Source organism: Physella acuta, unplaced genomic scaffold (genome assembly GCF_028476545.2).
Source record: "Physella acuta isolate Inbredline_101_S28 unplaced genomic scaffold, ASM2847654v3 ptg000186l, whole genome shotgun sequence".
In the NCBI taxonomy this organism is placed as follows: Eukaryota; Metazoa; Mollusca; class Gastropoda; family Physidae; genus Physella; species Physella acuta.
The window spans coordinates 1,578,578-1,603,089 of record NW_026731705.1 but is presented as its reverse complement, the minus strand read 5'-3'; the positions used below and the strand labels follow the sequence as shown (position 1 = coordinate 1,603,089).

Here is a 24,512-nt window from a genome sequence, read left to right as displayed (position 1 = left end):
TGGTGGGCCGACATACCTTAGGGTTATGGTGGGCCGACATACCTTAGGGTTATGGTGAGCCGACATACCTTAGGGTTATGGTGGGCCGACATACCTTAGGGTTATGGTGGGCCGACATACCTTAGGGTTATGGTGGGCCGACATACATTAGGGTTATGGTGGGCCGACATACCTTAGGGTTATGGTGGGCCGACATACATTAGGGTTAGGGTTATGGTGGGCCGACATACCTTAGGGTTATGGTGGGCCGACATACATTAGGGTTATGGTGGGCCGACATACCTTAGGGTTATGGTGGGCCGACATACCTTAGGGTTATGGTGGGCCGACATACATTAGGGTTAGGGTTATGGTGGGCCGACATACCTTAGGGTTAGGGTTATGGTGGGCCGACATACCTTAGGGTTAGGGTTATGGTGGGCCGACATACCTTAGGGTTAGGGTTATGGTGGGCCGACATACCTTAGGGTTAGGGTTATGGTGGGCTGACATACCTTAGGGTTAGGGTTATCATGGGCCGACATACCTTAGGGTTATGGTGGGCCGACATACCTTAAGGTTAGGGTTATGGTGGGCCGACATACCTTAGGGTTAGGGTTATGGTGGGCCGACATACCTTAGGGTTAGGGTTATGGTGGGCCGACATACCTTAGTTTTATGGTGGGCCGACATACCTTAGGGTTAGGGTTATGGTGGGCCGACATACCTTAGGGTTATGGTGGGCCGACATACCTTAGGGTTATGGTGGGCCGACATACCTTAGGGTTAGGGTTATGGTGGGCCGACATACCTTAGGGTTATGGTGGGCCGACATACCTTAGGGTTAGGGTTATGGTGGGCCGACATACCTTAGGGTTATGGTGGGCCGACATACCTTAGGGTTATGGTGGGCCGACATACCTTAGGGTTAGGGTTATGGTGGGCCGACATACCTTAGGGTTAGGGTTATGGTGGGCCGACATACCTTAGGGTTATGGTGGGCCGACATACCTTAGGGTTAGGGTTATGGTGGGCCGACATACCTTAGGGTTATGGTGGGCCGACATACCTTAGGGTTATGGTGGGCCGACATACCTTAGGGTTAGGGTTATGGTGGGCCGACATACCTTAGGGTTATTGTGGGCCGACATACCTTAGGGTTATGGTGGGCCGACATACCTTAGGGTTAGGGTGGGCCGACATACCTTAGGGTTATTGTGGGCCGACATACCTTAGGGTTATGGTGGGCCGACATACCTTAGGGTTATGGTGGGCCGACATACCTTAGGGTTATGGTGGGCCGACATACCTTAGGGTTATGGTGGGCCGACATACCTTAGGGTTATGGTGGGCCGACATACCTTAGGGTTAGGGTTATGGTGGGCCGACATACCTTAGGGTTATGGTGGGCCGACATACCTTAGGGTTATGGTGGGCCGACATACCTTAGGGTTAGGGTTATGGTGGGCCGACATACCTTAGGGTTAGGGTTATGGTGGGCCGACATACCTTAGGGTTATGGTGGGCCGACATACCTTAGGGTTATGGTGGGCCGACATACCTTAGGGTTAGGGTTATGGTGGGCCGACATACCTTAGGGTTAGGGTTATGGTGGGCCGACATACCTTAGGGTTATGGTGGGCCGACATACCTTAGGGTTAGGGTTATGGTGGGCCGACATACCTTAGGGTTATGGTGGGCCGACATACCTTAGGGTTATGGTGGGCCGACATACCTTAGGGTTAGGGTTATGGTGGGCCGACATACCTTAGGGTTATTGTGGGCCGACATACCTTAGGGTTATGGTGGGCCGACATACCTTAGGGTTAGGGTGGGCCGACATACCTTAGGGTTATGGTGAGCCGACATACCTTAGGGTTATGGTGGGCCGACATACCTTAGGGTTATGGTGGGCCGACATACCTTAGGGTTATTGTGGGCCGACATACCTTAGGGTTATGGTGGGCCGACATACCTTAGGGTTAGGGTTATGGTGGGCCGACATACCTTAGGGTTATTGTGGGCCGACATACCTTAGGGTTATGGTGGGCCGACATACCTTAGGGTTAGGGTTATGGTGGGCCGACATACCTTAGGATTATGGTGGGCCGACATACCTTAGGGTTATGGTGGGCCGACATACCTTAGGGTTAGGGTTATTGTGGGCCGACATACCTTAGGGTTATGGTGGGCCGACATACCTTAGGGTTATGGTGGGCCGACATACCTTAGGGTTATGGTGGGCCGACATAACTTAGGGTTAGGGTTATTGTGGGCCGACATACCTTAGGGTTATGGTGGGCCGACATACCTTAGGGTTAGGGTTATTGTGGGCCGACATACCTTAGGGTTATGGTGGGCCGACATACCTTAGGGTTAGGGTTATGGTGGGCCGACATACCTTAGGGTTAGGGTTATGGTGGGCTGACATACCTTAGGGTTATGGTGGGCCGATATACCTTAGGGTTATGGTGGGCCGACATACCTTAGGGTTATGGTGGGCCGACATACCTTAGGGTTATGGTGGGCCGACATACCTTAGGGTTATGGTGGGCCGACATACCTTAGGGTTATGGTGGGCCGACATAACTTAGGGTTAGGGTTATTGTGGGCCGACATACCTTAGGGTTATGGTGGGCCGACATACCTTAGGGTTAGGGTTATTGTGGGCCGACATACCTTAGGGTTATGGTGGGCCGACATACCTTAGGGTTAGGGTTATGGTGGGCCGACATACCTTAGGGTTAGGGTTATGGTGGGCTGACATACCTTAGGGTTATGGTGGGCCGATATACCTTAGGGTTATGGTGGGCCGACATACCTTAGGGTTATGGTGGGCCGACATACCTTAGGGTTATGGTGGGCCGACATACCTTAGGGTTATGGTGGGCCGACATACCTTAGGGTTATGGTGGGCCGACATACCTTAGGGTTAGGGTTATGGTGGGCCGACATACCTTAGGGTTATGGTGGGCCGACATACCTTAGGGTTATGGTGGGCCGACATACCTTAGGGTTATGGTGGGCCGACATACCTTAGGGTTAGGGTTATGGTGGGCCGACATACCTTAGGGTTATGGTGGGCCGACATACCTTAGGGTTATGGTGGGCCGACATACCTTAGGGTTATGGTGGGCCGACATACCTTAGGGTTATGGTGGGCCGACATACCTTAGGGTTATGGTGGGCCGACATACCTTAGGGTTAGGGTTATGGTGGGCCGACATACCTTAGGGTTAGGGTTATGGTGGGCCGACATACCTTAGGGTTAGGGTTATGGTGGGCCGACATACCTTAGGGTTATGGTGGGCCGACATACCTTAGGGTTATGGTGGGCCGACATACCTTAGGGTTATGGTGGGCCGACATACCTTAGGGTTAGGGTTATGGTGGGCCGACATACCTTAGGGTTAGGGTTATGGTGGGCCGACATACCTTAGGGTTATGGTGGGCCGACATACCTTAGGGTTATGGTGGGCCGACATACCTTAGGGTTATGGTGGGCCGACATACCTTAGGGTTATGGTGGGCCGACATACCTTAGGGTTAGGGTTATGGTGGGCCGACATACCTTAGGGTTATGGTGGGCCGACATACCTTAGGGTTATGGTGGGCCGACATACCTTAGGGTTATGGTGGGCCGACATACCTTAGGGTTATGGTGGGCCGACATACCTTAGGGTTATGGTGGGCCGACATACCTTAGGGTTAGGGTTATGGTGGGCCGACATACCTTAGGGTTAGGGTTATGGTGGGCCGAAATACCTTAGGGTTAGGGTTATGGTGGGCCGACATACCTTAGGGTTATGGTGGGCCGACATACCTTAGGGTTATGGTGGGCCGACATACCTTAGGGTTATGGTGGGCCGACATACCTTAGGGTTAGGGTTATGGTGGGCCGACATACCTTAGGGTTATGGTGGGCCGACATACCTTAGGGTTATGGTGGGCCGACATACCTTAGGGTTATGGTGGGCCGACATACCTTAGGGTTATGGTGGGCCGACATACCTTAGGGTTATGGTGGGCCGACATACCTTAGGGTTAGGGTTATGGTGGGCCGACATACCTTAGGGTTATGGTGGGCCGACATACCTTAGGGTTAGGGTTATGGTGGGCCGACATACCTTAGGGTTATGGTGGGCCGACATACCTTAGGGTTATGGTGGGCCGACATACCTTAGGGTTATGGTGGGCCGACATACCTTAGGGTTAGGGTTATGGTGGGCCGACATACCTTAGGGTTATGGTGGGCCGACATACCTTAGGGTTATGGTGGGCCGACATACCTTAGGGTTATGGTGGGCCGACATACCTTAGGGTTATGGTGGGCCGACATACCTTAGGGTTATGGTGGGCCGACATACCTTAGGGTTAGGGTTATGGTGGGCCGACATACCTTAGGGTTAGGGTTATGGTGGGCCGACATACCTTAGGGTTAGGGTTATGGTGGGCCGACATACCTTAGGGTTATGGTGGGCCGACATACCTTAGGGTTATGGTGGGCCGACATACCTTAGGGTTATGGTGGGCCGACATACCTTAGGGTTATGGTGGGCCGACATACCTTAGGGTTAGGGTTATGGTGGGCCGACATACCTTAGGGTTAGGGTTATGGTGGGCCGACATACCTTAGGGTTAGGGTTATGGTGGGCCGACATACCTTAGGGTTAGGGTTATGGTGGGCCGACATACCTTAGGGTTATGGTGGGCCGACATACCTTAGGGTTATGGTGGGCCGACATACCTTAGGGTTATGGTGGGCCGACATACCTTAGGGTTAGGGTTATGGTGGGCCGACATACCTTAGGGTTAGGGTTATGGTGGGCCGACATACCTTAGGGTTATGGTGGGCCGACATACCTTAGGGTTATGGTGGGCCGACATACCTTAGGGTTATGGTGTGCCGACATACCTTAGGGTTATGGTGGGCCGACATACCTTAGGGTTAGGGTTATGGTGGGCCGACATACCTTAGGGTTAGGGTTATGGTGGGCCGACATACCTTAGGGTTAGGGTTATGGTGGGCCGACATACCTTAGGGTTATGGTGGGCCGACATACCTTAGGGTTATGGTGGGCCGACATACCTTAGGGTTAGGGTTATGGTGGTCCGACATACCTTAGGGTTAGGGTTATGGTGGGCCGACATACCTTAGGGTTATGGTGGGCCGACATACCTTAGGGTTATGTTGGCCGACATACCTTAGGGTTATGGTGGGCCGACATACCTTAGGGTTATGGTGGGCCGACATACCTTAGGGTTATGGTGGGCCGACATACCTTAGGGTTAGGGTTATGGTGGGCCGACATACCTTAGGGTTAGGGTTATGGTGGGCCGACATACCTTAGGGTTATGGTGGGCCGACATACCTTAGGGTTATGGTGGGCCGACATACCTTAGGGTTATGGTGGGCCGACATACCTTAGGGTTAGGGTTATGGTGGGCCGACATACCTTAGGGTTATGGTGGGCCGACATACCTTAGGGTTATGGTGGGCCGACATACCTTAGGGTTATGGTGGGCCGACATACCTTAGGGTTATGGTGGGCCGACATACCTTAGGGTTATGGTGGGCCGACATACCTTAGGGTTAGGGTTATGGTGGGCCGACATACCTTAGGGTTATGGTGGGCCGACATACCTTAGGGTTAGGGTGGGCCGACATACCTTAGGGTTATGGTGGGCCGACATACCTTAGGGTTAGGGTTATGGTGGGCCGACATACCTTAGGGTTAGGGTTATGGTGGGCCGACATACCTTAACATACCTCTCCACTAGGACTAACCTTCGACCTCCGTCCCTACTGAACTATAACATAGAACCTCCAGGGCAGAGTGCCCACACTTCCATACACCAGTAGCGACGTCTACACATAGCACATCCAGGGCAGAGTGCCCACACTTCCATACACCAGTAGCGACGTCTACACATAGCACATCCAGGGCAGAGTGCCCACACTTCCATACACCAGTAGCGACGTCTACACATAGCACATCCAGGGCAGAGTGCCCACACTTCCATACACCAGTAGCGACGTCTACACATAGCACATCCAGGGCAGAGTGCCCACACTTCCATACACCAGTAGCGACGTCTACACATAGCACATCCAGGGCAGAGTGCCCACACTTCCATACACCAGTAGCGACGTCTACACATAGCACATCCAGGGCAGAGTGCCCACACTTCCATACACCAGTAGCGACGTCTACACATAGCACATCCAGGGCAGAGTGCCCACACTTCCATACACCAGTAGCGACGTCTACACATAGCACATCCAGGGCAGAGTGCCCACACTTCCATACACCAGTAGCGACGTCTAAACATAGAACCTCAGGGCAGAGTGCCCACATACACCAGTAGCGACGTCTACACATAGCACATCCAGGGCAGAGTGCCCACACTTCCATACACCAGTAGCGACGTCTAAACACCTCAGGGCAGAGTGCCCACATACACCAGTAGCGACGTCTACACATAGCACCTCAGGGCAGATGGGGCTCGTCGGCTGGGGACTGAGATCCATCTAGGGGGAGAAAACTCGGAACTCAAACAGGAGTGGAGCCCCTTAGAATACCAACTCGGGTTTCCTTTCGGCAAGCTGTACATGTAAGTTTTAAACCACGTGACTTTCTAATGTCATGACGTGTAGTGGGTCAACAGACCACAGCTCGCCACTGATCGGCAGCTCAGCACGCAACATGTCTCTATGTAACACAGTGTCATTCTTTTAGGAGTGGAGGAATGGTATTGTGGAGGGGGGAGGGGGGGGGGTAGCACAATGGAGGAATGGTATTGTGGAGGGGGGAGGGGGGGGGGTAGCACAATGGAGGATGGAGTTCACAGAGAACAGGAGAAACTATCTTTTCTCCCTCCCTCCCTTCCTCCCTCTCTCTCTCCCTCCCTGCCTCCCTCCCTCTCTCCCTCCCTCCCTCCCTCCCTCCATCCTACAACTTCCGGCTCGACTCCTCCCTCCCCCGACATGAGTCTCCACTTTATGATCGATAATATCGATCAACCGATCAATCAATCAATAAACAGTTAATCGGCGTTTTTTACTTTACCACTTGTACAGGGTGGGGGGGGGGGGTAGGGGCATGATTCTCGTCAGCTAAATGTTAAGTCTAAATAAAAATAACTCTGATGGGTACCTGACTCTAGTCCACCCAGCTCTGATGGGTACCTGACTCTAGTCCACCCAGCTCTGATGGGTACCTGACTCTAGTCCACCCAGCTCTGATGGTGCCTGACTACTCCACCCAGCTCTGATGGTACCTGACTAGTCCACCCAGCTCTGATGGTACCTGACTAGTCCACCCAGCTCTGATGGGTACCTGACTCTAGTCCACCCAGCTCTGATGGTGCCTGACTCTAGTCCACCCAGCTCTGATGGGTACCTGACTAGTCCACCCAGCTCTGATGGGTACCTGACTCTAGTCCACCCAGCTCTGATGGTACCTGACTACTCCACCTGATATCAGACATGAAATAAAGGCTGCAGTCAGTGACGTAACATATCAGGATGTGGCTCGTGGTCGTTAAAAGACTGTGTGTGTGTGGGGTCGGTATTATCCCCATAGTGTGTGTGTGTGGGGGGGTATTATCCCCATAGTGTGTGTGTGGGGGGTATTATTCCCATAGTGTGTGTGGGGGGGTATTATTCCCATAGTGTGTGTGGGGTCGGTATTATTCCCATAGTGTGTGTGTGGGGGGGTATTATCCCCATAGTGTGTGTGTGGGGGGTATTATTCCCATAGTGTGTGTGGGGGGGTATTATTCCCATAGTGTGTGTGTGGGGGGGGGTATTATTCCCATAGCTTTTGCTGAAGTTAGAAATGTGCAACTGAAAACTGTTTAAACACAGCACTAGTAGAGACTGGGACCTCGGAGACCACGGGGACCTTGGAGAAACAGATGAAATGACATCTCACTGACGTGTGTCGTGTGTTGTTGGTGTGTCGTGTGTTGTTGGTGTGTCGGGTGTTGTTGGTGTGTCGTGTGTTGTTGGTGTGTCGTGTGTTGTTGGTGTGTCGTGTGTTGTTGGTGTGTCGTGTGTGTCACACTAACAGTTTATTGACCCCCCCCCCCCATTTTGTCATTGTTAAACATTCTTGTAACCTGTTAGAAATCCTTAGACCTAACCTTGACCTAACCTTGACCTAACCTTGACCTAACTTTAACAATAACCTACCTTTAGTCTGTAGATGGAACACGATCAAAAGCCTAGATGTTACACACTTCATCTTAACACTAAAACACATACACAAATCAAATAAGATTATCTGGAAGAATTTACCTAATTTTAAAACAAGACGAAGTCCAGCACTGGATAGCACTCGGCAGCAATGGACAGCAATGGCAGCACTTAGCACCACAAGACAGCACTCAGCACCACAAGACAGCACCTAGCACGACAAGACAGCACTTAGCACCACAAGACAGCACTTAGCACCACAAGACAGCACCACAGCACTGTGCAACCTACTGTGTGAGTGCTTCAGCGCCTACTGGACCCAAATCAAAGAAATCACTTAGTGCCCAATTCTGATTGATTATTAGGTTTCTCTAATTATCGACCACCCTAAATCATTTGAGTCCCCCCCCCCCCCTCACTTTCATATCCCCACAATGGTAGCACAAGGTGCCGTCAAAAGGTAACTCAGGGAATTGTGAAACAGGAGGGGGTGGGGGGGGGGTAACTTAATGAATCACGTGATGACGCGTCACACGAATTACACCATTACATTTGGTTGCATGAATTACACCGTTACATTTGGTTGCATGAATTACACCGTTACATTTGGTTGCATGAATTACACCGTTACATTTGGTTGCATGAATTACACCGTTACATTTGGTTGCATGAATTACACCGTTACATTTGGTTGCATGAATTACACCGTTACATTTGGTTGCATGAATTACATCGTTGCATTTGGTTGCACGAATTACACCATTACATTTGGTTGCATGAATTACATCGTTGCATTTGGTTGCACGAATTACACCATTACATTTGGTTGCATGAATTACACCGTTACATTTGGTTACATGAATTACACCATTACATTTGGTTGCTTGAATTACACCGTTACATTTGGTTGCACGAATTACACCATTACATTTGGTTGCATGAATTACACCATTACATTTGGTTGCATGAATTACACCATTACATTTGGTTGCATGAATTACACCATTACATTTGGTTGCACGAATTACACCATTACATTTGGTTGCACGAATTATACCATTACATTTGGTTGCATGAATTACACCATTACATTTGGTTGCATGAATTACACCATTACATTTGGTTGCATGAATTACACCATTACATTTGGTTGCATGAATTACACCATTACATTTGGTTGCATGAATTACACCATTACATTTGGTTGCATGAATTACACCATTACATTTGGTTGCATGAATTACACCATTACATTTGGTTGCATGAATTACACCATTACATTTGGTTGCATGAATTACACCATTACATTTGGTTGCACGAATTACACCATTACATTTGGTTGCACGAATTACATCGTTACACTGTGTCGTTACTAAAAAAATTACGTGTGTCCAAGTATCTCACCAGTAAGGTCAGTTAATTAGTCTTTGATGATCGGCGCCGCTTAATGTAATTAATATTATTGTATAATCTATCCAATAAAGAACTGTAAATAACCTAACAATGGTACCCCCCCCCCCTCCAAGACACACACACACACACACTCCTTGCCTTCACAGTAAAGCCGATGCTAATGTTTTCCGTAACATTTTAAAACGTCATCCCGGCAGCCATTTTGTTTTCTTGGTGGGCGTATGAAAGAGATAAATGGAAGAGTTTAGTTTAACGTGTAGTTTCTACAAGTTTTATCTTCCTTCCTCTGTCTGTCTGTCTGTCTGTCTGTCTTTCTGTCTGTCTGTCTGTTTGTCTGTCTGTCTGTCTGTCTGTCTGTCTGTCTGTCTGTCTGTCTGTCTGTCTGTCTGTCTGTCTGTCTGTCTGTCTGTCTGTCTGTCTGTCTGTCTGTCTGTCTGTCTGTCTGTCTGTCTGTCTGTCTGTCTGTCTGTCAATGTAATCTGAGTTCAATTTTGACTTAATTGGATGCTTAATTAATTTTTAACGAATTGATTTGTTTCCTATATAATGAACTCTTAACCGCGCTTATATAAGCACAGTGTTCGTGTTCATCTTTAGCGCAATTGTTTCTAGTAATTAACTTTTATTATATTACAAACATTTTAATTATTCAAAAAAATGCTTTTCTTTAAGTTGTTCAAATAGTGATGCATTATTATTTTCATCTAGTTAGTGTATAATTATATAAAAGCCTGTTAATTAATAAACGTTTATTTTTTAAATCTGTGCTTTTGTTTGGTCATCAATTAGAAGAAACATCAAAGGGAGAGAACTGAATTTTATTTGACTTGCTCAGCGAAAGCTTACATTTTACCTCCTCTTATTTCGGACATTTTGAGGATGTGACAACAGCTGATTGGAGGGGAAATCTAAAAATAGAACTACGCAGTGTTTTGTTCGTCTTATTTACTTAACTTTAAAAATAGTTTTGGAAATTTCCGATCGTATCGTGTATGGTGTGTTTTATTTTTCCGAATTTAAATTTTTCGTTTTCTTTTAAATTGAAATTTAATTTAAAAAACAACAAAACAAACCAAAAGTGGACGGGAAAAGAGAATTGGACGGATTATAGGCCTTTACATGAAAACCAAGGTTAGGATGTCACAAGATTTATGCAACAGTTTTCTTCTATACAGTCTGACCCCCACACTCACTTTAGCACCCAACCCCTAACCTTGACCCCCAATAGGTTGATCATAAAAACGTATTTGTTTTCTTCTCCTTGCAGTGCACTACGAACGGAGACCTTAACCTTGCTGTGTGTTTAAAAAAAAATCATTGTTGGTTAACATAGATACACATTCATTATAGAAAATTAGATAGGTACACAGAGTAACAAAACATAAACTTTGGAGTCGTACAAACAGCTTAAGTCTAGATACATAAGCGTATTTCATATTGGCTACCTAGCCTCACTCTATATTTAGGTGTGACGTAGCTATGAGTAATATCTTGAACTGGTAGTGCAGTTTGTGTTGTGACCAACACAAAGGACAAAGCGACGTGTTGTAAAGGGATCTCCCGTAACTAAAAATAACTTGGCCTAGCTATTTTTGTATAAGAGAACACTGCTTGTATTTATTTTCTGACGTCAGGTCTAAGGGAAGTAAGTCTTCACTACTAACATATATTTAGTCCAATGAAAACTATTGTCATTATCACGTGACATAGATAATCGCAATTCATCTCTCAGTGACTTTGAATAGAAAACTTCGTAAGCAGACATTAATTTTGATTATTGATGCTTATTCTTATTCTTAGACCAATTCTTATTATTTGTGTGGCTTTTATGAAAATGGTTAAAATACGAAGAACATTTAGATAAACGGCCGAGTAACCCCTCGAGAACCGGAAATATCCGACTTCTTCGCGACAGCCATTTTGTTTTCGTCTAGGAAGGCGAATGAAAAGGAGATCAGAGAATCAAATTGACTTTTACATGTAATTTTATCCGTCTGTGCCCTCTTGCTCATTAGTTAAATACGATTTACGAATATATATTCACACAGTTGAATATCTAAGGTCTAGATTTATATTCTCTAATTTAAATGTCAATTTTTCAGGTCGATTTTCTGACGTCTTTGTTTCCTTCCTGCCAACCACACCTTGGGACATACGTTATCGCTCTCTACTCTACTGTCTTCGGATGCGTAGTACAAGTTGAAGTCCCAACACATATTTTTTATTGCTGGTTGGTATCGAAAAGGGAACGGATTGATTCAGAAATCTTACAAATTATTACACTATCTGGGCCTTTAGTGGCACTGCAAATATAATTTTGGTAAGTAAAGTTCAAGTTGAATTCAACTCAAAATCAGCAACAAGAACAAAGATAAAGGACTCACCTGGCCTACACTAAACAACACTTTTTTAAGTCTAGCTTTAAAAACATTCATCAACAATAATATCTTTAGCAAAAGCAGAGGCCTCATTTGTTTTTATTAAATGAACATTTAGCTGAGACGCTTCATTTTTAAACAGGCCTACCTAAAAGTAAGGCAGCTAGGCCATAGTCAAATTCCTACAAATTTTTTTTTTAACTTTAACCTGTTTGGCATGTGTAGTTTACTTTAGGCCTAAAAGCCAAGTTCTCTTTTGAATGGAAAAGTCCATGGGGCAAATGAAGTAGGCCAGTAGTTCACCTGTTTCTGTAACTTCAACATTAAGGATTAGTGTGGTCAGCTTTATGCAGATTAGTAACTGTACCTGACTTAATTGTGAGCGAGTGAGCATAAAATTGTTCTTTTAAGACATCTATTTTGGTTAGGCTAATCATTAATAGCTGTTAAAATATTGTGCCTTGCTCAACTATCTACATTACTGCTAGCAGTAGGCCATATAGGCTCCTAAGCATATTAAGTAGAAGTTTTAACAAATACACACTTGTGGAATTATATTGACCACTAATATGAAAAATACCTTTTTCTTTTTACAAGCTTTTATTTAACTCACTTCCTCTGTCGTCAGTCTGTCGACAGTCTGTCTAGATAGAAACGCAGGAGTGAAAATTCGGACAGTTCTACTTGACCGACACGATTCACAGTTGGCACGTGGGTCAAGACATGAAGACAATGCAATCTGAAACTAAATTTGACTTAATTGGATGCCTAATTGATTTTTTATGAATTAATTAAAATTTGGACCGAATTAGTAGGCATGTCTAGCCAACCACACCACACGCGTCATCAATAGCTGCGCCATCACGACCACGTAATGGCTGCGTTCAAAAACCATTGCGCACCTACTGAACGTGATGTTCAGTAGGCGCGCAATGGTTTTTAGTCATGTAACTCTATTGTAAATAAAACATGTAAAGTACTGAAAAAAAAATTCATAAAAAACGTTTTAATAACAAGCTTTTATGTAATGATGCACTAAAAAGTAGAAAATAAATTATAGACTACTATTTAAATAACTATAAAGAAAAGCGTGGGTGTCTTCCTTAACATTAGTAAAGGTATCCAATAGATACTAAAGTGACCCACGCTTTTCTTTATAGTTATTTAAATAGTAGTCTATAATTTATTTTCTACTTTTTAGTGCATCATTACATAAAAGCTTGTTATTAAAACGTTTTTTATGAATTTTTTTCAATTCTAATGTAGTTATTCAAACATTTTACGTATTATAATAGTTGTATCTTGTTGAAACTGTTGAAGCAGTTTGAAATTAATTGATAAGGTACTTAACAATCAGTTGATGAAAACTAGTTTTACTAGTACAGTTAAAAGATTCTTTACTCGCTGGCTTATTAACTTCCATTATTAAAAAAAAAATGTGTATAATAATACTTTTCTATTTTAGGTGACAGATTCTACTCATCACCATGTCGATGGAACAAAATGGCAACCAGAACATGGCCAGTCCCATCTTCTGTCGCAATGGCTGTGGGTTCTATGCAGCCCAGGCGTTTGATGGGATGTGTTCAAAGTGTTTCAAGGACCTGAAGCAGCTTGAGCAGAATGAGTCGCCCGTAACAGCTGTCCAGTCACCAGCAGCCACGCCCTCTGGCAGCAGATCTTCCGTTCTTGGTGCTGGTGACGAGAACGATGTTGACGCGGTAGCCACTGCTCTAAGCAAAACTTCTTTGGGAGGTAATTTCTTACTGGTTGTTTAATTTCTTACTGGTTGTTTAATTTCTTACTGGTTGTTTAATTGACAGCTTATTACGATTTCATTGAGAAGAAAATTTTTGCTGTTTGATAAATTGACAGATTAAAGGAATTTTTGTCGTACTAATGCAGTTCTATTTTAACAATTTCCATATTGCGGTGTAGAAATGAACACTTCTAGCAATTCAAACAGTGATAAATTCTCTGAGAAATTAGCTGAGAAATTGGGAGCAGCTGGAGGCTCAGTGATTCAGACAGCTAGTCCTACTGTGTCCACCACTAAAGCCTCATCTAGTGATTCTAAGGATGATGAACTCACACCTACAGAAGGTGGGTTCTCTCATGTACACTTCAAATATCTGAGTCTTGTGTGCTGCTAGGGGGAGGGTTTATGCAGCCTTAAGATTCCAGAAGCTGATAGAAACAATTGTTGATTTTAAGAAACGGTACCAGTTATACATGAATTATAGGCTTATATATTTTAATGTTTGAGAAAATGTTTTTAAAAAAGTTATTTGTCCAAACGGTATGTTGAACGATATTAGTGGCAAAGAAATAACTAAATAGCTGAAAATCCGACACATTTAAAATAACAGACACTACCAATACCTATTAGAAAATTAAAACCAAATTATATACGTTATTAGTCAATACAACACCATACTAAATGCACACGCTGATTAAATACAACACCATACTAAATGCACACGCTGATTAAGAGACTTAAGAGATTTAAATGATGTTAAAAACCCGACTATTCAATGGTAATTATGTAGTTTTTGTCTTTTAAAAACATCTATTTCGGCTGAGCATGGGTCTGAGCACACTATTGCTTCATATGCTGTGAAGACAGAAACAGGTGAACTCTACTTCACCTGCCCTGTGTCCCGCCAAGTCCTGATAGGCAACTTTACCATTAACACCTAAGAAAAAAAAAAAAATTAAAGATTGACCAGGTGTGTCTCGAACCCATACCACCCGCATGGTATCAATTACACTGTCATCTCTGCTATTTAGGCACTTATATGTGGGGTACTTAAGAAACTTAACTTATGCAAATAGGCCCTATAATTTCAAATTAAATTTTATCCCAGATTCGCCAATTCCATAGATAAACAAAGATTTATATAAAATAATTCAGGCCTGAAACAGTATATAAATATAGACTCATATTGGAATAGATTCTAGATCTAGAATCTAAGTCTAGTTTTCCCATAGATCTAGATCTAGAATTCTCAAGACTGGCTTATTAAGTCCAGTTTTTCCGTAGCTCTTGATCGAGAATCCAAATAGATAAAGTAAATTTTATAAGTTTAGGCTAGAAAATGGTATTGTATACATAACATTTCATTGCGTACGTCTAATTTCTAAGTAGATCTAAATAAAATTTGAATGAAATAATTCATTTCTTGATATTCTAAACTTAGATGATGACACCATAAGTTTTGTGTTCTATCCTTATACTTAGTTTAAACATTAATGACCCATTCATTCTACCAAAACACCACCTTGACGGTGGTATGATCAAGTGAACAGTTTTACAAAATATTTGTTTTTGTCTAAATGAATTTGAAAATTAAGGTAAAAACTACTGCTTAACCCATATTATCCCAAGGTCTCAAATTTTTATAATTTTTTGATATGGTTTAGCTTTTGGGCACTGAATGAAGGAATGACTATGGATTTTTTTTTAAAATCAATACTTTTTTAAATATCGATGTTTTAAAAAACGTCCCATAAATGGGACACTAGCAACGAACGGCCCCATGTACATTTATTGAAAAATAAAATTCTTTTTCACGAAATATGGCTAATCACGCGAAAATTAACCTGTATACTGATTTTGTATTGTTAGACCAATGAGTACATTGTTTAGCACAGCTAAAAATACTGATAATGATCAATTGGGTTAGCCATACCATGGTCTAAAATGCAGAAATTATGTTCAAAAGTCTAGTTTTCTTTCAATCTAGCATCCATCAATGTGAACAACACTTGGAAATAAGTAAAGCTGTGACTAGTACATCTAATTATACACACATGATCACAAATATTGTTATTATTCATCGAAACTGTAATATAATTAAATATAAATAATTGATTTTTTGGGTGGCGTACTTGAAATTTTCAGGGGTGGGGACTTAAATTTCAGGGAAAAGGGTGGACATTGGTAAAAGTATGTTTTCTATATAAATTCCATTGTGTTCTGTGGGCAGAGCCCCCCCCCCCCCCCCCCTCCTCCGAAATGATGCCAGAAAGAAACTCTGCCCTCAGTGAATTTGCAAAAGATGATCCGGTCCAGTCCCAGATGTCATCCAGCCATTTTCTCTTTTGTTACCCTCGCTATTCCCCCCCCCCCCCCCCCCCTCACAGGCGTACATTAGGATATCAGACATCTTATTTCTAGGGCACGGATCCGTCTCTGGGGGCTTGTATTGAGTGTTCATGGCTCTCATCCATGTATGCACCTCACTATGCGAACAGCTCACAATCTAACACCAGGAATCTCCTTAAAAAGTTAACAAAGTAAAACTGGTATCGGGAACCTTTGGAGGGAAATATTATTGGGGCATGACAACTGTACACAGCTAGTTCACATTTCTGCTATATGTAGCTTGAGCTCCCTTATATGAAGAGTTAACCAACCCCCATGAATGAATCATTTCACCTAAATCTTGACCATTGTTATTATTGTGGCTTGTTATAATTTTAATATCACGAGCTAGTAAATTTACAGCAATACTAAATTAGTTTGTATTCAATGGTATTAAATACTTCAGTAAGTGTAATTCTGAAAACTTAAAAATAAAATGTTAGTTTTTCAATATTTGCAATTTTTTAATACAATAATATATAAGAAAAAATAGCTCAAGGTCATAATTAAATATCTATAAATACTACTTAACACCCCAAAGTCAACAGTTAACAAAGTCAACAATTGTTTCAACATAAATAACCATTTAACATAAATATTTACATCTGTGTTTCTCGCTAGTGTCCAATAAATGTGACGTTTGTGTAAAAATCTGCATAAATATAGGTCAAGGTCATAATTAAATATCTATAAATACTACTTAACACCCCAAAGTCAGCAGTTAACAAAGTCAACAATTGTTTTACCATAAATAACCATTTAACTTAAACATTGGCATCTGTGTTTCTCGCTAGTGTCCAATAAATGTGACGTTTGTGTAACAATCTACATGGGGCCATTCGTTGCTAGCGTCCCACTTATGGGACGCTTGTTGTACACTTGATATAACGAAGTAGTAAAAAAAAAATTGTTATTCTTAAATTTTTATCAGATAAAAATATGGTACTGCTACAAGTTTCAAATGTATTTTGCACTTAAAATGTTAATATTTTAGAAGATATGCATTTTCCTGTGCGCATGTTTTCTTTTTTCCGCCATTTTGACAAGTCCTACAAATCCGGCACTATAACATTTTTCTAAATATTTTTTTTTCACAAAACACAAACAAATTCAATAGTCTAGCCATTTTCAAATACAATGAAACATAATTTGTGTTTTAACCAGTTTTTAATAAATTTTAGCAATTTTTTTTACAAGCGTCCCATAAGTGGGACGCTAGCAGAATATGGGTTAATGTTGGGAATAAACCTGGCTTTCCAACAGTATTAAATCTTTATATATAATTCTCTTCTGGGAGCCGTTAGAAAACAAGCTGCAAGCGCCTCCTTGCAGTCCCCTCTCTTTCTCTTTCTCTCTATCACTATCACTACCACCCCCACATTGTCTGGTGAGCTGTGGTCACACTAAATGTTTACAAATTGTAGAGCCGGGTTTCTATTAGGGGCAGATAATTTAGTTCGATTTTAAAGTTACAGGAGGTAACTAAGAAATAACTAAGAGGGGGGGGTGTCGGGTCAGGGTTAGGGGAAAGGGGGGGTAGTGTTTTAAAGCAAATATTTTCAGTGGCAGCATTGGTACTGTCGAATTCACAAATTAAAAATTACTGAAAAGTAGAAAATAAAACAACTAAATAGCGGTGTATGATACGCTGTGGGTCGGCTCGTATATTATATTTGGTACAAGGATAGTATAAAAATAAAAAATGTCAGAGAAAATACAAAACAAGTCATTTTTGGTAGTCAACTTTATTTTTGTCTAAACAACTATGCATCGAATTTAACAGTTAAATATCAATTTGGTTATGTTTAAGATATATAATTCATAAAATACATGCCTAGATACGTTTATATGCTTGATTTTATTTTATTTTTAATATTAAATCGACTAAAAATAGGACAAAAAAAATAGGACTAAAAATAGATGAGTCTAATATTTCGGGATAGAAAGAAACTAATATTTTGTATCTTTCAAAATCACCATTTAAATTAGATGACTGGAAAAGGATGCTGAAACTATCCAACTTCCTGTTTAGTTAAAAGTTTGGATTTGTAGGCCAAAGTTTAAAGAAACAAATTTTATTTTTGTATGCGTATTGTAAGCGGGTGTTACGGGCCATCATGGGTTGCGGGCGGCAGCGGGCGTTATGGGTCATCAATGTTTAAACATGTGTTGTGTGATTTCATTGTTTAATGCGTTCTTGTCATGACAATAAATGCTTTAGTTAAAAATCTGTTTCTACATTTGAATATGCCTTTTATTCTTATTTTCCTTCTTTAAACTAAATTTTTTTAGACATTTATACAGTCCACCTTATTATTTTCAACAAAAGTCAGTATCTTTAAGTTCTCCATATATCGCTGAACATGCTGATATTGCAGACAGAGAAGTGCGCACATGGGCTTTAATATATTAGGATTCTATGACATATGCTATAGGTCTACTAAGTAGACAGTATTCACACAAGTCCATTTATTACCTCAAACAGACAATGTGTAAATTCCAACATTCCACTTGCTTATTGATAATTTAAACTTAGCAATAGTTTTCCTGATGTTTGTCTGTAGTGTAATACTGATCTCAGTGTTCTGATCTATTTAGTTTAGTGCCGTTAACAGTAATGGATCTATAAACTTTTTTGTGACTTGTTGTTACCATGATAGTGCTTGTGAAGGAGATGATTTTATTAAATTTTTCGTTAACACAAATTCGATGTTAATGTTTTGGTGATGTGTTATATTTGATGTTAATATTTGAATGATGGGTTTTATTTGATGTTAATATTTGAATGATGTGTAACAGATGATGTTAATATTTGAATGATGTGTTACAGGTGTTGTTAATATTTGAATGTTTTACATGTGATGTTAATATTTGAATGATGTGTTACATGTATGTTAATATTTGAATAATGTGTTACATGTGATGTTAATATTTGAATGATGTGTTACATGTGATGTTAATATTTGAATGATGTGTTACATGTGATGTTAATATTTGAATGATGTGTTACATGTGATGTTAATATTTGAATGATGTGTTACATGTGATGTTAATATTTGAATGATGTGTTACAGGTGATGTTAATATTTGAATGATGTGTTACATGTGATGTTAATATTTGAATGATGTGTTGCATGTGATGTTAACATTTGAATGATGTTAATATTTGAATGATGTGTTACATGTGATGTTAATATTTGAATGATGTGTTACATGTGATGTTAATATTTGAATGATGTGTTACATGTGATGTTAATATTTGAATGATGTGTTACATGTGATGTTAATATTTGAATGATGTGTTACAGGTGATGTTAATATTTGAATGATGTGTTACATGTGATGTTAATATTTGAATGATGTGTTACATGTGATGTTAATATTTGAATGCTGTGTTACAAGTGATGTTAATATTTGAATGATGTGTTACAGGTGATGTTAATATTTGAATGATGTTAATATTTGAATGATGTGTTACAGGTGATGTTAATATTTGAATGATGTGTTACAGGTGATGTTAATATTTGAATGATGTGTTACAGGTGATAGTGTTAGTGAAGGTGATAAAGGTAAAAAACCAAAAAAGAACCGCTGTATGGAGTGCAGGAAGAAGGTTGGCCTCACAGGTCAGTGCTTGGATTGTGGGCAATAGTTAGTTAAGTTACAGTTGAGTTTTATTGGCCAGTGGTAAACTTGATAGAGTGCATGGTACAGCATTGCTGGAAACCTTTCCTGTGCTATTTAGAAGTTACCCTTGACCTTTACACCCCTGCGTGGCTGCACATTTCTCACTTTTTTAATAGGTGCCCAACCTTTTAGGACTTGTACTGCTTAACCAAACATAATATAAATTTATCTTGATTGCTAGTCCTACACAATAATTATTTATTTAGTTAGTCAAGAAAGTAAATTATGTAGTTTTGATGTAGAAAAAAGTTATTTTAGTGGGGGGGGGGGGAATAACATTGCTGCACATCACTATATTCATTAGTCCTCTCATATTTAAAAAAAAATTCTTATTAACTTTGCCTTTCCTTATTAAATAGCAACCATTTTTGCCAGTTCATAACTGACATTGTCAAAAATTTGTAATGGAACTTTTTATTCAGATTTTTTCTAAATCCAGCACATTAATTAACTACAAAAAAGAGTAACTGAACATAAGTAGCATTTAGCTGCATCAAAAGTGAGGCGAATGTAATTTATTATTGAGAAAATAATCTTGAACCAAATTGCTATAACTTTTGTGCCACTGTGGCTGTTCTGTAGTTTACATCGCTACTCAGACACTCATGATTGTACATTTTGTTTCAGGTTTTGTCTGCCACTGTGGCAAGCTGTTCTGTAGTTTACATCGCTACTCAGACACTCATGATTGTACATTTGACTTTAAAGAGAAAGGACAGGAGGAGATCCGCAAGAATAACCCTGTAATCAAGGGAGAGAAGATACAAAAAATCTGAAGTAGGTTGTCTGTGCGCGACTCCCCCCGTCCCCTCTCCTGGGCATTTGATCCTGCCCTCACTGGCCCATCAAAAAGCTCCTGCTTGGCCGAGTCTTGGAGCATGTGCTGAGAGGACTTGTAAGATACTTATATATACATAGAGATTTTGGTCTAATTTGTTTTGGATTTTATCAAAGCATTGGTTTTTAAGTTAGTTTGAATGGTGCGTGTCTGCTAGATTTCCTTATTTTCCTGGTTAGTTTGTATTGGTTGCTATTGGTTGAGAGCCAGCCCCATCCTCCAGTCTAGTAGCAGCCAGTACTGATGAGGGCAGTATTAGAAATGATTGGCTTGCTCCAGCAAACTTTATAACATATCAGCTTATTGGGAAAAAAAAGTGTGTGCATCCTGTGAGTGGTCTCAAGTTATTTATGAATTTCTTCCTGGCGATGTTGGGCACCTGTGTGGTGTGAGGGTGTGATGTGAGGGTGTGTGTGGGGTGTGAGAGGCTGAAAGCTGGGCTAGAGGCTGTCCTAATGAGACTGTGATAATGTTGGCAGGACCTAGGGGCATGTGGGTTATGTGATTGTTTTTTTTTTTAACCTAGTCGGCCTGGTGATTGGCTGTGGTGTGTATGTACATAAGACTCTTGTGTGTCTGGGAAACTGTTGGCTTGTGAGATTGGCCAGGTGTGTGTCTGAAGACCATGGCTGTACATTACTCTTGTAATATATTGATGGTGTTTCTCATGTCTACATTGAAATTGGATGTTCCTCATCTTGTATGGCCTAGCGGGGGTTTGTGTGTTTTTCCAGTAGTTATGATCTTAGATTTTTTTTTGTGTTTGACTTAAATATCCATATATGATTGTTTCTCTGTCCTCGTATGCTGATGTGCCGTCACATGGTGCTGTCACTGGCGGGGGTTGGCACAATGTGACAACCATGGTTGACATCCTGTGCTGGGTTGCCAGAACCTGGGGTGAAGATGCTGAAGAAGGCCTTAGCTTGTAACATTGTGCCAGACCCTAGTCTCCATTTAACTTGATCAATTTAACGTTTTGAGTTTTAACATTGAGTTCTTGCTGTTGTGTGGCGCTCTACCACTGGATTTCTAAGAGTCTACTAAATGTAGCGGGCAGTATTGTGTCTACTACATGTAGTGAGCAGTAGTGTCTACTACATGTAGGGGGCAGTAGTGTCCACTACATGTAGGGGGCAGTAGACAGTGTCCACTACATGTAGGGGGCAGTAGACAGCGTCCACTACATGTAGGGGGCAGTAGTGTCTACTACATGTAGGGGGCAGTAGACAGCGTCCACTACATGTAGGGGGCAGTAGTGTCTACTACATGTAGGGGGCGGTGGTGTCCACTACATGTAGGGGGGAGAAGTGTCCACTACATGTAGGGGGCAGTAGTGTCCACTACATGTAGGGGGCAGTAGTGTCCTCTACATGTAGGGGGCAGTAGTGTCCACTACATGTAGGGGGCAGTAGACAGCGTCCACTACATGTAGGGGGCAGTAGTGTCTACTACATGTAGGGGGCGGTGGTGTCCACTACATGTAGGGGGCAGTAGTGTCCACTACATGTAGGGGGCAGTAGTGTCCACTACATGTAGGGGGCAGTAGTGTCCACTACATGTAGTGGGCAGTAGTGTCCACTACATGTAGGGGGCAGTAGTGTCTACTACATGTAGGGGGCAGTAGTGTCCACTACATGTAGGGGGCAGTAGTGTCTACTACATGTAGGGGGCAGTAGTGTCCACTACGTGTAGGGGGCAGTAGTGTCTACTACATGTAGTGAGCAGTAGTGTCTACTAGATGTAGGGGGCAGTAGTGTCCTACATGTATTCGGCAGTAGTGTCTACTACATGTAGGGGGCAGTAGTGTCCACTACGTGTAGGGAGCAGTAGTGTCTACTACATGTAGGGGGCAGTAGACAATATCCACTGCTGGCAGTAAAGTCAAGTGTACCCACACCCTACCTGTTGAACATTTGTACATTCAGTCAGAGAGTGAGCTATATTTAGTGCCAGATATTTATAACCTAGGCCCGTCAGTTGGTATTAATCAGATAATTTTATATTGGTGTTTTGTTGTACATGTGTTGGGAGTGGTAGTCACGTGATTGCTCATACTTGTCCTGTCCAGTTTAGTTGTACCCATTTACTTCCTTGTTGAAATATGATGATTATATGCTAATTACGTCAATAATAAACCAATATTTCTGATGCAATGATTGATTGTTTTTGTTTTTAATTGAAAGTTGTCCGTGTTCAGAGGGTGCAACCCTCCAAATTTCTCCTAGCGTGTTCATATTTATTTGTCCCATGAACTCCGGTCAAGGAGAAACAACCGTGAAAATATTGAAACATTAAAAAATCTGGAGTAGCTTCCCTTGGAAAATTTCACACATCGATCCAGCCCAACGGAAGTACACACATAAATAGCGGACGACAAATTTGTGGAAGGGAGAGGCGGTGTAGTAATGTGTCACAAACTAGTTTGACGCGCTGTGTGCTCGGCTAGCTGACGTCTCACAAATGGTAAGCAACAATTTCTTGTCCAAATTGTACAAGCTGGAGTTGGTCAAAGTGAAACCATATTTTCATTGAGCAGTATATTCGTCATCAGATGTTATTCAGAGGCATGGCCTTCGTCATCTGATTGGTATGTTTTAAATTTGTAATATTATTAAGCGCTCAGCCGGTATGTTGAATATGCTTCAATGATGTTAAAATGTGTGACTGTTTTATGAAAAAAGTTTTTGAAGTCTGTTGCTTGAGTTGATAGATTGAGTAGATCTGTGAACAGCTGTTAAACTAGGTCATCATCAGCGGACAGATGTAAACAAGCGCTACGTGTCCGTTCAATGGGCCGACCCGCCATCGCTTATCCTTTATTTAAATACTCGGCGTTGTTGTAGAATACAGGGAGATAACTACGCCTTATCAATTTTCCAAGGACTGATGCACGATTTTCACGTTTTTTGTGTATACATTGGATCACGTAGGCCTACCTAAGTGGTGTACGCTAGGCCCGGGGGTGCGGACCGCACCATGTGACACCATATAAGGGGGTGACACCAAGGCAAAAAAATTACAAGATGCACAGAAGAAAAATGTTTTGTTTTGCCAGTTCCATTGATGATTAATTAAAGATAGTCTTTTAAGTACAAATCGACAATTATTACAAGGGGTAGGGGTGACACCATGACATAAAAGCGCTAAGTCAACAAAAGAACGTGAATAAAATATTAAATACACACACATTACTAAATCATACGGATCAATGTCAAATACTATTTTCGCGTATATGCCTATAAAAATTTATGCATTTTAATAATAGTAGGGTCGATAAACACAAATTAATTTAGATATGTTGTATAATTTTGCCACGGGAGGTAATTTAAAAAGAAATTCAAAGCACGCAAAATATCGCTGACAGAGCATTATATTTAAACTAGCCGTCCCGGCCAGGCCCTGCTCTGGCTTCTGTGAAAAACCTTTCTGTTAAAGACCATTACCTGTGTGTTTAGTAATCATCATAAACCCGGCATTGCCCACCCAAACCAGAACCAACCAAAACCAAAACAACAAAACGCTAACACAATTACAAATACAAACGAAAACAAAAACCTAACCACAACCACAAACACCAATACCAACACACAAAAAAAAAAAAAACGAAAAAACAAACGAAAACAAAAACCTAACAACAACCACAAACACCAATACGAACACAAAGAAAAAAACAAACGAAAAAGCAAACGAAAACCAAATCCAAACGCAAAACCAACCACAAACACAAACCCAATGAAAAAAACAAACGAAAAAGCAAACGAAAACAAACCAAATCCAAACGCAAAACCAACCACAAACACAAACCCAAAGAAAAAACACAAACGAAAACGAAAAAAGAAAGAACAAAAACGAACCAAATCAAAACGC

General features: G+C 41.8%; 1 protein-coding gene across 2 annotated transcripts; it reads left to right on the top strand.

Annotated features, from left to right (window-relative positions):
• Positions 1–11,232: 11,232 nt before the first annotated feature.
• Positions 11,233–21,316, top strand: LOC131936714 (uncharacterized). Of its 2 annotated transcripts, none has more exons than XM_059293769.1 (6): positions 11,233–11,345; positions 11,695–11,912; positions 13,436–13,725; positions 13,909–14,073; positions 19,660–19,743; positions 20,432–21,316. In XM_059293769.1, the coding sequence occupies exons 3-6, from the start codon at positions 13,458–13,460 to the stop codon at positions 20,578–20,580; spliced, it is 666 nt and encodes a 221-aa protein (XP_059149752.1). In that variant the 5' UTR covers positions 11,233–11,345; positions 11,695–11,912; positions 13,436–13,457; the 3' UTR covers positions 20,581–21,316. The 2 variants fall into 2 exon arrangements, with proteins under 2 accessions (XP_059149752.1, XP_059149751.1); XM_059293768.1 differs by lacking the exon at positions 11,233–11,345 and adding an exon at positions 11,374–11,572.
• The last annotated feature ends 3,196 nt before the right edge of the window (positions 21,317–24,512 follow it).